We start from the raw sequence: 16,514 nt of genomic DNA, 5'->3' as shown, positions 1-16,514 counted from the left end.
TAGTAGTAGTAGTAGTAGTAGTAGTAGTAGTAGTAGTAGTAGTAGTAGTAGTAGTAGTAGTAGTGGTGGTGGTGGTAGTAGTAGTAATTCTTTCTAGTTATTGGCATAAGGCCAGCAATTTTGAGGAGAGGGAGCAAGTCAACAACTCCACCACGCACACTGCCCACTGTTCAACTGATACTCATTTCATCAACCACAAAAAAAAAAAAAAAACGAAAGGCTAAGTTGATGTTGATAGAATTTGAACTCAGGACATAAAAAGTCAGAAGAAATGCTGCTAAGCGTTTTGTCCAATGTGCAAACGATTCTGCCAGCTCACCATTTTCATAATAATATAACCCTTTTTACTATAGGAAGAAGGCCTGAAACTATTAAGGGGGTAGTTGATTACATTAACCCAGTGGCAGAATTTGAACTCAGAATGTAATGGGTGAAATACCACTAAGCATTTTGTCCAAAGTGCTAACTATTCTGCCAGCTAATAATAATAATAATAATAATACTTTTTATTATAGGCACAAAGCCTGAAATTTTGTGGGGAGGAGGATAGTTGATTACATCAACTCCAAAAGGACAAAAGGCAGGGTTGACCCCAGTAGGATTTGAACTCAGAACATAAAGAGCCAGAAGGAATGCTACTGAATATTTCGCCCAATGTGCTAACGATCCTGCCAGCTCACCACCACAACAACAATAATAATAATAATAATAATAATAATAATAACAACAACAACAACAACAAGGGTGTTAAGCATTAACAACGAAACCATCTTTTGCATGTGTGTGTGTGTGTGTGTGTGTGTGTGTGCATGTGTGTGTGCGTGCATGCGTGTGAAGTGGCACCTGATGTTTTGACTTTGCAGAGAGCTGGAGTGAGTTGGAGGAGTTAAGACAAGAGAACTCATTAGAAACTACTTCATACCTTAATAAGCATTAAGATGTTTGCTGCTGTGTAAACAGTGAGACATAAGGAGACAAGGGTTAGAAACACCCCCAAGCCAGGATGACTACCAAAAACCGACAGGGAAATGAACCAGCCGCTAGAAAAAGAAATCCACAAATGTAGCAGTTTTGTTTATTTGTTATTTTTTCTTTTTAAAAAAATTTACTAAAATAAATAATAATAATAATAATAATAGGAGACAACGAAGATTCAAATATTTCATTCCTTTGTTGCTGAGACATAAAAATAAAAGAAAAATAATTTATTAGAAGAGAGAGAAATAAAGAAAGAAAAATAAAGGTAAAAATAAAAATGAAAATTTCAAAAGTGTTTATGACAAATGTGAAAAAGTTACTAACAAGGGAGAGAAAAATATATAATTAGTAAAATAATAAAGAAAAATCGATTAAGTAGAGGTGAATGAGAAGTGTTTCTTTTTAATAAAAAAAAAAGCACATAAACAAAAGCATGCCACAAACAGGACTCCAAATAGTAATAGTAGTTAATGTTTTGCGTTCCATCTTCAGCTACTTTTGTATTGCAGTCCATAACCCCATAAACACAACTTGCTCTGCACTATCGACCCCTTTGCCACTAAGAAAAACACCCCACCACCATCACAGGTATTTCTTAGCAGAGAAGATTGATCGATTGGTTCTTAAACAAGGTAAGTAAAATAAGGTGAGAGGATTTGAATTTTAAAAAAGAAAAAAATTTTTTTTGTTTCTTTCAATTTATCAATATTTTGAAACGGGATCATGGAAAGAGGGTGGAGAGGAGGGGAGGTCAGTTCCAACATTTGTTTTGCTCACCAGAAACAAAGAATTTGTAGTAAACGTAGAACTCGAACTTTTCCATTTGATTGCACAACTGGAAAGCGAAAGACGAAGGATGACAGCAGTTTTACTGCTTTAAAGACACAGTGGCATTATTTTTATTGCTTCTGTAATTCACTGTGACAATTTTAGAAATATTTCATCTAGAGCAAGTTGTACATGAAGGACCAAATAATAAAACAAACCCGCACAGAGTTAAGAAATATTTACAGCCCCTGTTCAGCAAAGCAGGAAAAAAAAAAATGGATTATTATTATTATTTTTATTACTAAACAATAATAAAAAACCAAAGAAGAAACAATGCATAAGACTGCAAGACATACAGTAGATAATAATTTTGAGGATGGAAGGGGGGCGGTCACGTGGACAGTCACGAGGGATGACGGTTCATGGGAGTGTAAATATGGTTATGGTAGCAGGAAGCGGTTATTACAAGGTTATTCATAAACTATATTAATGTTAAAGAACGACAAACAAAATAAATCAGAAGCAATGAACAAGGGGAGAGAACCCTGCAGGGAACGGGTATAGGTGCAACACACAAAAAGAAACAAACTGTACCTTGACAAGTAGTACAAATGTAAATACAGAAATGAAAATAAAAAATATTCCAATAAATATCATGATGAGTCCGACGGCTATTTGTGAATTGACTGCTGTTATACCACTCAACAAACCACTGCAAGTATAAGCAAACAGTGAAACAAACAATGCTTTCTCATTTTTTGGTGTTGTATATGCTAAAATGAAGAGGATGATGAAGACGATGGTGATGGTGGTAGACAATTGTTTCCCCTCAAAACAGTAATTTTTTTTTTAAAGGGCACATTGAAAAATGTAGTCTTAGATATACTATCTCACTAAAGTCAGAATGTGACAAACTAATGACATTAATAATAATAATGGTAATAATAATAATAAGTTAATGCATGTGCATATCTGGATGCATCACATAAATATGTGCTTCGTCCAACCCATGCTAGCATGGAAAGTGGACGTTAAACGATGATGATGATGATGATGATATATGTATATTTATATAAGGGCATTACTATAGAAGAATGCCTCATGCTAAACTACCATAATAAACACATTTTCACTGAACTCGAGGAAATGCAACTCTTGAGGCCAATTTTTGAGAGTTGCATTTCCTCGAGTTTAGTAAAAAAAATGTGTTTATTATGGTAGTTTAGCATGAGGCATTCTTCTATAGTAATGCCCTTAAATAAATATAAATAAATATATTCTAGGAAGGGCATCCAGCTGTAGAAACTCTGCCAAATCAGACTGGAGCCTGGTGTTGCCATCCGGTTTCACCAGTCCTCAGTCAAATCGTCCAACCCATGCTAGCATGGAAAGCGGACGTTAAACGATGATGATGATGATGATGATGAATAATGATGGATTTTTCCCATATGAGTTTTTTCACGCTAGCTACTTGATAAAATTCTTGTAAAAGATTTTATCTTATTATTGAATTATATATATATATATATATATATATATATATATATATATATATATATATAATGAAGATTTCACTGTAATTGTTAGTTTCAATATCATGGGAGCCAAAGTAGAGATTCTCCTACTGATATCATTTCTTTCTCTCTCTCTCTCTCTTATAAATAGATAGATAGATAGGTAGGTAGGTAGACAGATAGGTAGATAGATATCACCAGGATAATATATCCCTTTAAACTCATTTTTGTGATATATATACATCATCATCATTGTTTATATATGTATGTACATACCTATGTATGCATGTGTGTGTGTGTGTATGTGTGTGGAATAAATAACATGCATACACACAGAGTGAGCAAGTGAGGTAAGAGAACCTCTACTTTGGCCCATGTCCTACTGAAAGCACAAACGAGATAGTTTAATTGTTCACAAACAGATTCTTTCTTGCTCATAATTCTTGACTCGTAAAGAGTTCAAAATGCACACACACACACACACACAAAAAAAAACTTTATGAAACAAAAATAACAGTTCAGTAAAAAGAAAAACATTTTACAGGGGTAAGTAATTAACAATTCTTTGAAGATGTTTCTCTTTGCATATGCTTCAAAGAGCAGCTATTTCCTAAGTAATGTGTGCGTATATACACACAAGCTAATCTGAATTTGTATGAAATAAGTAGATAGAACTCAATACAATTTAGAGTTATATTATTATTAGATACTGCTAACAGGAGAAATGTATTTGCTACTTAAAGTTCCACCAGTTGAAGAGCATAATAATGTTGTGGATTATCATACATAAAAAGGAAAAATCATTCAGACAAATAATACATTCACTCTACATCTCAATCTTACAAGACTGCCATTATAGTAGATAAAAAGGGAAATAACTTATGGCTGATTTGTTGGGATTCTTTCCCTTGGACCAGTGGTAAGTGATATTTTTTTGGAAGCCATTTATTTTTAGTGTTGATTAAAATATGAACTAGAAGTTAAAAAGGTGCTGGGGTGGATGGTGATGTAGAGTGTATAAAATGTGAAGATAAAATGTTCTATTTTAATCCTGTAGGATTTTACTCGGCTTTCATTCATTCGATTTACTAGTTTATGGGTTATGTTTAAATCGAAATAACTAATTTTGAAATTGGTGCAATGAAACAATATGCATAAACCAATAAAACTTCATCATCATCATCATCGTCGTTTAACGTCCGCTTTCCATGACTGAGGACTGGTGAAACCAGATGGCTACACCAGGCTCCAATCTGATTTAGCAGAGTTTCTACAGCTGGATGCCCTTCCTAATGCCAACCATTCTGAGAGTGTAGTAGGTGCTTTTACGTGCCACCGGCACGAAGGCCAGTCAGGCGACACTGGCAACGACCACGCTCAAAATGGTGTATTTTACGTGCCACCTGCACAGGAGCCAGTTCGGCGGCACTGGCAACGATCTCGCTCGAATGTCTTTACACGTGTCATCTGGCACAAGTGCCAGGAAGGCGATGCTGGGTACAGGGGCCATTGACGGTTTTGCTTTCGCTTGTCCCAATAGGTCTTCGCAAGCCGAGTTTCGTTTCCAATGAAGGAGACGACCTTGGCATGGGTGCCAGTTGTCGAATTTAATTCGATTTCTATTTCACTTGCCTCAACAGGTCTTCGCAAGCGGAGTTTAGTGTCCAATGAAGGAAGGTACGCATAAGTGGACTGGCTGAGGCCTTAGATTTAGGTCTCACTTGGCTTGCCGGGTTTTCTCACGCACAGCATATTTCCAAAGGTTTCGGTCAGAAGTCATCGCCTCGGTGAGGCCCAATGTTCAAAGGTCATGCTTCACCACATCATCCCAGGTCTTCCAAGGCCTGCCTCTTCCATGGGTTCCCTCAACCGCTAGGGTGTGGCACTTTTTCACGCAGCTATCCTCATCCATTCTGACCACGTGTCCATACCAGCGCAATCGTCTCTCTTGCACACCACAGCTGATGCTTCATAAGTTCAACTTTTCTCTCAAGGTATTAACACTCTGTCTAGTATGCACACTGTCATTACACATCCAGCGGAGCATACTGGCTTCATTCCTTCCGAACCTACGCATGTCCTCAGCAGTCACGGCCCATGTTTCACTGCCATGAAGCATGGCTGTTCGTACACATGCGTCATACAATCTGCCTTTTACTCAGAGAGAGAGACACTTTGTCGCCAGCAGAGGTAAGAGCTCTCTGAACTTTGCCCAGGCTATTCTTATTCTAGCAGCTACGCTTTCAGCGCACCCACCCCCACTACTAATTTGGTCACCAAGATAGCAGAAGCTATCAACCACTTCTAGTTTTTCTCCAAAGACCATGTAGATAATAAAGAGGTATCCCCATTTAATCAGTGAGGTAACACTGATGCAGTGATATGTGAGACCAAAGTTAACTCCATCAATGTAAATATAACAGGCAAAATGAGAAGCAAAGATGCATCAATGACGATGCGTCTTTCAGAAACAAAGACAGGAGTACAACTTTATTTAGTAGCTGAAGGAGAATAACATTGAAAATAACATCAAATTATTTTACTATTAAGCAATTCATTAGCAGAGTTATGAGATCAGCAGAGAGAATGCTTTGCAATATCTGCTCTGGATTCTGTGCTAAGTTCAAATTCACTGAGGGCAAACTTTATATGAGCACAATGCTGGTGCAACCCTCCCTCCCACTGATCATGTCCTGAATGTTCCACTGGGTCCAGGACAGAAGGGCCAAGAGGACTCCCCATCTGTGCACAACTACATGAGCACCTAAAATAATTAACAAAAGCACAGTACATGCAATCAAGTTGTGTTCAACTATAAGTGACAGATATAGTTTTATTATGCTATTCAAGTGGTGAAACTTTAAGTAACACATATATCCAAATAATAGCAACAAATATATATTAATTCTGGTTATAAACACTGAGTTAAAGTGTGATAGTTCACTTTCTTAGACAACAGTAGAATGATCTATCTGCTGAGGAAGAAATAAAGTCTAAAATAACTGAAATAGCTGGGGCATTTATCAAGACAGAAATGTTACTACATAAACGTACATACACACACACATATGCACACGCATGTGCATGTGTGCGCACATAGATATATATTTCATTTGTTTCATTTCTCTATGCAAGCATGGGTTAAATGACTAATGTTATTGAGGCATTGTCTCTTAACGCAAGTAAGCCCATATGTTTTTTCAAGTAAGGAATTTCTTATTCCACACAGCAATTAACTAAGAGGAGAAATGCCAACAGAACACTACTCTAACAGTGGGACTTTCAAAAGAGCATGTGGAAGATACACACACACACACAACAAGCTTCTCTTTTTTTAAGTCTATCTACTAAGTCCATTCCCAAAGCTTTGGACAGTTCAGAGCTATAGTAGAAGACATTTGCTCAAGATGCTATGCAGTGGGACTGAACCTGAATCCACATGGTTAGCAAGTGAGCTTCTTACAACCATGTCTGTGCTTGTATAGATATTTCATGATAAGCTAAGAAGCAGTGATTTTCAACTAGTGTCAATCATAAGTTACACCATAAGTGGCGTCAAGACCAGCTGGTTTGTACTGGCATCAATTCATATTAGTCGTAATAATGAAGTCAAACCAAAGAGTAATATTTTGAAATCATTTAATTTGTACATTTCAGGTCTGCATAATATAGAATAGGAACAGGCATCCACAACATAAAACCTCCTAAATGAAAGCATTTAAAAAATATTTTTGAAATGCTTTAACTTAAGAAGGTTTACATAATGGATGCATTTTCTATTATATATTACTCAGACCCAAAATGTGCCAAATAGACTATATATATATCTTTTATTTTGGTTGAGTCAGTCTCTTTCTAATCTGTGTGCCTGCAGGTGAAATTCAGAGCAGCAAGAGACTCACTTGACCAAATAAAGTATCTTTAATCTCTATCCAGTTATTGAGTGCTTTTTTTTCCAATAGTTAATACTTAATGTATATATATATATATATATATATATATATATATATATATATATATATATATATATATACATATATACATATATATATATATATATATATACATATATACATATATATATATATACATATTATATATATATATATATATATATATATACACATATTATATATATATATATATATATATATATATATATATACATACACATATTATATATATATATATATATATATATATATACATATTATATATATATATATATATATATATATATATATACATATTATATATATATATATATATATATATATATACATATTATATATATATATATATATATACATATTATATATATATATATATATATACATATTATATATATATATATATATATACATATTATATATATATATATATATATATACATATTATATATATATATATATATATATATACACATATTATATATATATATATATATATACATATTATATATATATATATATATATACATATTATATATATATATATATATATACATATTATATATATATATATATATATATATATATACATATATATATATATATATACATATATATATATATACATATATATATATATACATATATATATATATACATATATATATATATACATATATATATATATATACATATATATATTATATATATATATAAAATTAGAAGACAGAAAAAGGAAAGTAATGAGAAGGCCAAAGTGGAATCAAATGCAAAATTCTTTGAGACAGTGTACGTCCAAATTTTACAAGGCCACTCATTTTCATTCTTACTTAAAGTTCAAATTAATCTATGAATCAAGTTGTGAGGTGACCCTACCCAATTGCAAAACAAGACACACTGTAAAAAATAAGTGAACATAACAAACACTGCATCAACACAAACAGAAGCAACAACAAAAGCGAAAAACAACAACAAAACTGCATGCTGAAAACAGTTTAGTCGTTATACACTGTGTGTGTGTGTGTGTGTGTGTGTGTGTGTGTGTGTGTGTGTGTGTGTACTAGGTATATATGTACCCATCTAGAGTATGTGTCAATATATATAAGGTGGTATCAGAAAGTTCCCAGACCAAATCTGAAAAAAAAAAAAAGCTGTGCTTTAGTAAATAATGTATTTCTAATCTAATTTCTGCTTGGTATCCATCCTCTTTGAAATAGACCCTCTGGGGACATAAACAGTAATCTCAACAAGTCTTCCATACCTCAAAAACACTGCAGAAACCCATTTCCTGAAGGCCACACTGAAGGCCCAGCAATTTTCTTTCAATGTCATCCACCATGTTGAAACAATACCCCTTCACCTTCAGTTTTGTTTTTGGAAACCTAGTGAAGTCACTGAGAGATAGGGTAAGAGAATATGGAGTGTGTGGCAAAACCATTTTGTTTTCAGACAAAAACTACATCTAGATAAAGGTGAGAGCAAGTGGTTTTCATGCTGCAACAACCAACTGTAATTGCACCATAGATTTGGGCATTTTTTATAGTGAATCTTCTGCTAAATACCTCAGTTAATCACACTACAGTTGGGAGAAACAAATTATTGGTGAAAGATACCTTTGACATTAAAAACACGATGAGCCTGGTTTTCATTGCATTGTGGATCTGTTTTGCTTTATTTGTTTTTACTCACTGCAAGTTCTTTATTGCTGTTTTGTCTTCAGATTTAACTATAAACCCAAATGTCATCATCTGTGATAATTCTAAAGATTAGGTATCACTATTAATATTTCCGTGAATCTTAAAGTACATGTGAAAACACAGCTACTTTTGAAGACTGTCTCATTTGTCAAACAGAGACCAAATTCAAACCAATGCAATACATGTTCAGATATTCTATATGATTCTCCAGACAGAATCGTAACAGATTCCAACCATTTGAGAGAACTGATGGATTGTTCTGCAAGGGAGAAGTTTACAATTCCTCCAATATTTCTGGTATTTTACTACAGATTTCTTGCCTTGAAAGCTCATCATCTTAAAGTGATACTCAACCAATCTATAACACTCAAAGAACACATGTCACAAATCTTACAAAATACTTCAAGGGTTTCAATAGCAGACTCACAGTGCTTCATTCAAAATCTGATGCAGGAAACCTGCTTGAATTTGTCATCATTGTAAAAATCACAGAATTGTTGTAACACAACATTACAAAACTATAAATAATAGTTGGACACAAGTAGATATGACAAAGCCTACTTTGAGATTGAACTCAGTAAGGTTGGCCACCAATAACTACCAATCACATTTATGTACAGGGAAGTAACTTTCTGATAACACCTTATATATATATATATGTAAAACAATGTGTACATATACATTTGTAGCCCTCTTTCTCTCTCTCTGAAATAAAATTCATATTTATTAGTTTTAGCATTTAAACCAGCCTATTTCATTGGTTCCTCAGTGCATGTTTAATGAAGATTTACATCAAAGTCCATCCGTCATACACTGAACATACTTTATCTAAAGCTTCTGTCTTAATGCTAGACTACACACCACCACCATGTCCACCCTGCTCAATCTTATACTTCTGGAACTTTATACAATGAGCCCTTTCTTCCCACTACAACAATGCACCACCCAGCACTCGGTGATAAAATCTCTGTATCAATAGTCTTAGACAAATAAAGCCTGGGCAGCTCTTCAACTGGGCAGCTCCTGTCCAACTGTCCAACCCATGCCAGCATGGAAAACAGAAGCTAGACGACGATGATGACATAAGATCCAAATGTCTGGAACTTACATCCAATGTTGGTTTCTATAGCACCAAGCTGATGAATGACAAATCTGCCCCAGAATCATAGATGCTTTCCTTATACACAGAATTTAAACTCAACACAGCCAGCTAATGAACTGTGCTGCAGTCAGTTAAATTACATTACGGCAAAATAGACTTCAATACATGCAATGTTGGTAATAATCTATAAATCATTACCCTGTCAGTCATCTCAACATACACATGTAAAGACCTAAAAAAGTCACCAGTATTTGATTTTCTCTTGAAGCTAATAGTTACCTTTTCCATCACTTCCCATGATGCATCTATTTGACCAGACAAGTGTAGTTGAGATGAGTTTTGAAAACTTTCCCGTTTCTATCTTTAAACCTAGATTCACTTCCCTGCCCATCAGTCTAAGTTAAGCTGTTATCACAATATTGCTGGAGCAATAATGATTTTACACAAAATGAAGCAAATATTTTTCACATACAGCAACGAGAGCAAGTCAAGAGACTTTCACATTTCATTATTTTATAACTTTCAATCTTTGTTAGAAGTGTTTAAAAACCATTTAATTTTTTTTTTATTTAAAAAAAAATTTTTTGTATCTCTCTTACATGTTTCTAATATTTCATCATTTTTGCTCTTTCTTATATTTCTTTAATGCTTGTAACTCAAGAATTAGTAGCCGAATTTTCCTCAAATCACAACCTATCATTTTAAATCAAAAAATCATACATACTAGTTGAAAGTCCAGATGAATCATAATATTTGCTGACTAAATATGTTAAAACAAAGACAGGAAAATTTAGTACATTTTTAATTCATGTTACATACGTTTCATTATAGTATAGGAAATACATTATGAATATTATTATTATCAATAATAATAATAATCCATTCATCTGGAAGCACAAAGCCTTAAATTTTGGGGGAAAGGACTAGTCAATTACATTGACCTGAGTGCTTGACAAGTACTTATTTTATCGACCCTAAAAGGATGAAAGGCAAAGTCAACCATAACAGAATTTGAACTCAGAACATTAAAACAAACAAAATGCCGCTAAGCATTTTGTCCTGCATGCTAACAACTCTGCCAGCTCATTTTACTATTATTATCAATAGTAATAATAGTCCTTTCTACTATAGGCACAAGGCCTGAAATTTTGAGGGAGGGGGGGATAGTTGATTGCAATGACCCCAGTAATTAACTGGTACTTAATTAAGTGACTCCAAAAGGAAAACAAAAAGCGGAGGTAATAATATTTTGCAATCATTGTCTGAGGAGTTACAGTTAAGAGATCCTCTACATGTTCTCTACATCTATATTATTAATATATTTACATTCACAATATATTTCTTATGCTTTAATGAAATATATGTAAAATGAAATTAAAAATGTACCAAATTTTCCATTCTTTGTTTTTACAACATAAAAGAAAAAAAAAAAACTAGACAAAACTACCCAAAGGGAATGTTTCTACCAGTATATATATTAACTGTTGTTTTATAGATTTTTGTTGATTTTTGAAATAAATTCTAAAATCCAAGAAGAGAGGGAAAGAGAGAGAGCAAGAATGCGTGTGTGTGTAATTAAGCCAAATTCAATTTGGGGAATAAATTTGGCAGGGTGTGTGTGTTTCTGTATTGTTGGGTAGCAGAAGATAGGTAGCTTTTGAGCTCAAACAATCAAAACACAAATATACAACAACTGATACAAAATATAAGGTTAATAGGGCCTATCGTTAAGTCTAGGAAGAACAAAAACATTGATGGTGATAATATTGAAAATAATGAAAATGAAATAATGATTTCTTTATAACAATAAATAAATAAGAGTAATGTTAATAAATAATAATAATGACGATAATAATAACAACAGTTCATCACTGAATGAGCGAGGAAATAAATGAAAGTTCGAGATTACAAGATGGAGAAAGACAGAAAAGAAGGAAAATGTGAAAGGTAAGAAGTGATGATGGAAAGAAAAGTAAGAGAGAATGAGTTAGAAGGAAGAAAGACAAAGGAATTGGAAGGAAAAAAAGGTGAAGGAATTGGAGGGTTAAGGAGTTGGCAGGAAGAAAGGGGAAAAGAAACGAAGGGGGAAGCAGCTGAGAAGAAAGTGAAGGAATTGAAAGGTTGAAGGGCGAAAGAAATGGAAGGAAGAAGGGCAAAAGAATTGACAGGTGAAGGAATTGAAAGGTTAAGGAGCTGGAAAGAAAAAAGGGGTGAAGGAATTGGAAGGGGAAAAGGGTGAAGGAATTAAAGGGTTAAGGAGTTGGCAGGAAGAAAGGGGAAAAGAAACGAAGGGGGGAAGCAGCTGAGAGGATAAAAGGTGAAAGAACTGAAAGGAAGGAAGACAAAAGAATTAGGAGAGGGAAGGAATTGGAAGGGAGAAGAGTGAAGGAACTGAAAGGTGAAGGAATTGGATGGAAGAAGACGAGTGATGGAATCGGAAGGAAGAAGGGTGAAAAATGAATGAAATGAGAAAGGAAGAAGACTGATTAATATTTGGTAGAAGAATTAAAAAAGTAGAACAGAAGCATACTCACACTGTGAAACCTGGAATTCCCAAAGACATGATGACACATGTGCAAAATTGAAAGAAGAATACAAAGAAAAATATGAAGAAATTGAATGAGCTGTCACTCCTGAAAAAGAAAAGAAGAAAAACTTTAATATAAGGAAAAGACTAGAGTTTGGAATATAGGCAGAAGGTTGTAAATTTTAGAGGGCATGGGTTTGTTGGTTACATCAATCCCACAATACTTAGAGAGATCAACTTTTGAAGGATGAAGAACCACAACAGGGACTTGATCTTAGGTCAGCAGAAATATCGTAACGCATTAATTTCCAATGTTCTTATAACCGTTTAGATACAAGGCCAGCAAGTTTGAGGGGAGGGGTTAGTCGATATCAACAACCCCAGTATTTGACTGGTATTTTATTCTATCAACACTGGAGGGATAAAAGAAAGTTGACCTCAACAGGATTTGAACTGAAAATGTAAAGAGCCAAAACAAATGCCACAAGGCATTTTGTCCAACATTCTAATAATTCTACCAATCCAACTTTGAAGGATGTAATAGAGTCCCAACAGCTAATAACTGACCTGGGTAGGTTATTTCATGCTTCCCCAATTCTGGGCATGAAAAAACATTGCCAAAATTCATGGATGCTGTGTTGTTTCTTGATTTTGTGAGAATGTCTACATGTGTCAGACATATGGAATTCAAAAAGGTGCCAAAGGTTGTTGCTGGAAAGATGGTGGATAATTTTGTGGGTGTCTACGAAGTCAGTTGCTAGATGTCGGAGCTTTAATGTGTCCATGCCCAGGGAAGCAAGGCACTTTATCTTTCTAAAAGATAGAAAGCAAGCTTGATAAGACCTACAGAGATGAAGAACCGACACACACACAAACAACACAGTTATAAATGTTAAAAGCATTAGTTCCTTGGTTTTTCTAACCATTTCATTGAATCTATTTTCATCTTCTAAAGGATGGCTTTAGAATATTTCAATACTGCTGCAGGTTATGTGAGTGGTCCTTAAACATATTTTCCTGTTCTTGCATCCTTCTCTAACTTTGCTTTACATTTCCTTGTTTTACCTCAACATTGTGCACCCCACCCAATTGTGTGTGTGTGTGTGTGTGTGTGTGTGTGTGTGTGTGTGTGTGTGTGTGTGTGTATATGTCCCTCCTCTATTAGTGATCATGTCTAGAAAGCAAAAATGTCCTAAAACTTTTAGTACTCATTTTCTCTCTTTATAATAAATGTGGCACCTTGCACAGCACAGTACCAAACTGTATTCCAATATCCCTACTGGAAAGTCTAAGTGTATCAAAGAGACTAGTTACTTTTTATATTTGGAGTAAATATCTAAGAACATTATCTGGTTGTGTATTCCTTATTACATTTGGCTCCATGTTAGTTTTGGTTTGACTAAATGGTATTTTCATCTCATGAAAATACCATTTAGTCAAAACAGAAAGTGATGGCATCGAATGTCTTTAGAAAATCCTGCTGGCCCCTGATTCCATTATACAAAACTAGCCACTGAAAAGTATTTGTAGTTCAAGTGAACCATCTTAATTTCTAAGAAGAGCCTTTTGTACAACTGTGTTCCCAAACACCTCATAAATACTACAGCATTTAAACCAACCATCATCATCATCATCATCATCATCGTTTAACGTCCGCTTTCCATGCTAGCATGGGTTGGATGATTTGACTGAGGACTGGTGCAACCGGATGGCTACACCAGGCTCCAATCTAATTTGGCAGAGTTTCTACAGCTGGATGCCCTTCCTAACGCCAACCACTCAGAGAGTGTAGTGGGTGCTTTTACGTGTCACCAGCACGAAAACGGCCACGCTCGAAATGGTGTCTTTTATGTGCCACCCGCACAAGAGCCAGTCCAGGCGCACTGGCAACGATCTCGCTCGAAAACCCTACAAGGCCAGTCAGGCGGTACTGGCAACGGTCACGCTCAGGATGGTACATCTTATGTGCCACCCGCAGAAGAGCCAGTCCAGGGGCCCTGGCAACGATCTCACTTGGCTTGCCGGGTCTTCTCACGCACAGCACATTTCCAAAGGTCTCGGTCAGTAGTCATCACCTCGGTGAGGCCCAATGTTCAAAGGTCTTGCCTCACCACCTCAGCCCAGGTCTTCCTGGGCCTACCTCTTCCACGGGTTCCCTCAACTGTTAGGGAGTGGCACTTTTTCACGCAACTATCCTCATTCATTCTCACCACATGTCCAAACCAGCGCAATCGTCTCTCTTGCACACCACTACTGATGCTTCTTATGTTCAGCTTTTCTCTCAAGATACTTACACTCTGACGGGTATGCACATTTACATTACACATCCAGCGGAGCATACTGGCTTCATTCCTTGCGAGCTTACGCATGTCCTCAGCAGTCACAGCCCATGTTTCACTGCCATGTAGCATGGCTGTTCGTACACATGCGTCATACAGTCTGCCTTTTACTCTGAGTGAGAGTCCCTTTGTCGCCAGCAGAGGTAAGAGCTCTCTAAACTTGGCCCAGGCTATTCTTATTCTAGCAGTTACACTTTCAGCGCACCCACCCCCACTACTAACTTGGTCACCCAGATAGCGGAAGCTATCGACTACCTCTAGTTTTTCTCCCTGGAATGAGATAGAAGTTGTTTCCTGTTTGTTTACAGTGTTTATTGCACCTGAACATCTGCCACATACAAAAACTAACTTTGTAGTTAATCTGCCTTTGATATTGCTGCACCTCTTGTGTGTCCATAGCTTGCACCGGGTACATCTTATAGAGTTACTACCTACTCCTTTACTGCATACTGAGCAAGTCCATCTACCTGAAGGGGTTTATGTTTTATCTACCTTCCTACTTATGAGGATTTTGGTTTTTGCTAGGTTGACTCTAAGGCCCTTCGATTCTAGTCCTTGCTTCCACACCTTAAACTTCTCTAGTTCTGATAGTGACTGCGCAATTAGTGCAAGGTCATCAGCATAGAGGAGCTCCCAGGGGCAACCTGTCTTGAATTCCTCTGTGATCGCCTGGAGGACTATGATAAATAGGAGGGGGCTGAGGACGGAACCTTGGTGGACCCCTACCTCTACCCGGAATTCATAACTGTACTCATTTCCAACCTTCACCTTACTGACAGCATCTCTGTACATGGCTCGCACAGCTCTCACTAACCATTCTTCTATCCCAAGTTTCCTCATTGACCACCAGATAAGGGATCAGGGGACCCTAACACAAATAGTCTACCTCTTTAATTTTCAAACCAGCCATAGCAGGCCTCTTACACCTATCCCATAATGTCATTCTAAAAATAAACAATCACAGCATCAAAATGTCAAAGCAACAAGATAATACATAATTAACTCAAAACACTGAATAAATAAGCATTATGTTTGATAATCCAAATGCTATTGGAATAACAAAAATGTCAAAGTCAGTGATTCTAATTAAATCCATTCAAATTCTTGCTTATTCTCAAAATTATCTGAAACATACGCAGTGGGGGTGGAAACAAAATAAAAAATTGTGGAAACTGAAAATGCCTGAGAGCTAAAATGTTGCTATATTTGATTACTAGAAAAATGCAAAATTTTTGCTGAGATCAATCAAGGGCATTTACTCCCTCAAGCCCCCTAAACTCCGAAAATGAGGGATTTTTGTAAATTTTTTACAATAGTGGAGTTTGTTGGGTTTGAGGGAGTAAATGCCCTTGACTGATCTAAGCGAAAATTTCAGGATTTTTCTAGTAATCAAATATTGCAACATTTTAGGCTTCAGGGATTTTCAATTTCCACAATTTTTTATTTTCATTCCACCCTAATTCAATAGAAATACAATGCCTCCCAACCAGACACCTCCCAAAAATCATCCCAAATGGTTTGCCATTTCTGTAGTCTGCTCCCTCTCTGTCATGACAAATAACAAGAGATAAGCAACATTATATTTTTATTTCCCTTTAATCATAATTAAAATGTATTTGAACTGGCAGAAAGATGAATT

At 35.6% G+C, this 16,514-nt stretch overlaps 1 protein-coding gene across 6 annotated transcripts in view; it reads right to left on the bottom strand.

Moving 5' to 3' along the window:
* The window catches only part of LOC106875112 (secretory carrier-associated membrane protein 1), a 125,727-nt gene that overhangs the window by 21,255 nt on the left and 87,958 nt on the right, over positions 1–16,514 (bottom strand). For 2 of the 6 annotated variants that reach the window (XM_052975700.2, XM_089339789.1), the window contains 2 exons: positions 12,544–12,642; positions 2,341–2,458 (listed from right to left, as the gene is read on the bottom strand). In XM_052975700.2, the coding sequence (XP_052831660.1) occupies positions 2,341–2,458; positions 12,544–12,642 (217 nt within the window). Of the gene's footprint in view, positions 1–922; positions 1,041–2,340; positions 2,459–12,543; positions 12,643–16,514 lie in introns of all 6 variants that reach the window. The other 4 variants (XM_052975702.2, XM_089339790.1, XM_052975703.2 and 1 more) reach the window with 2 other exon arrangements.

This window comes from Octopus bimaculoides, chromosome 22, assembly GCF_046866305.1.
Source record: "Octopus bimaculoides isolate indiv1 chromosome 22, ASM4686630v1, whole genome shotgun sequence".
NCBI lineage: Eukaryota > Metazoa > Mollusca > Cephalopoda > Octopoda > Octopodidae > Octopus > Octopus bimaculoides.
This window is presented reverse-complemented; position numbering and strand designations above follow the sequence as displayed.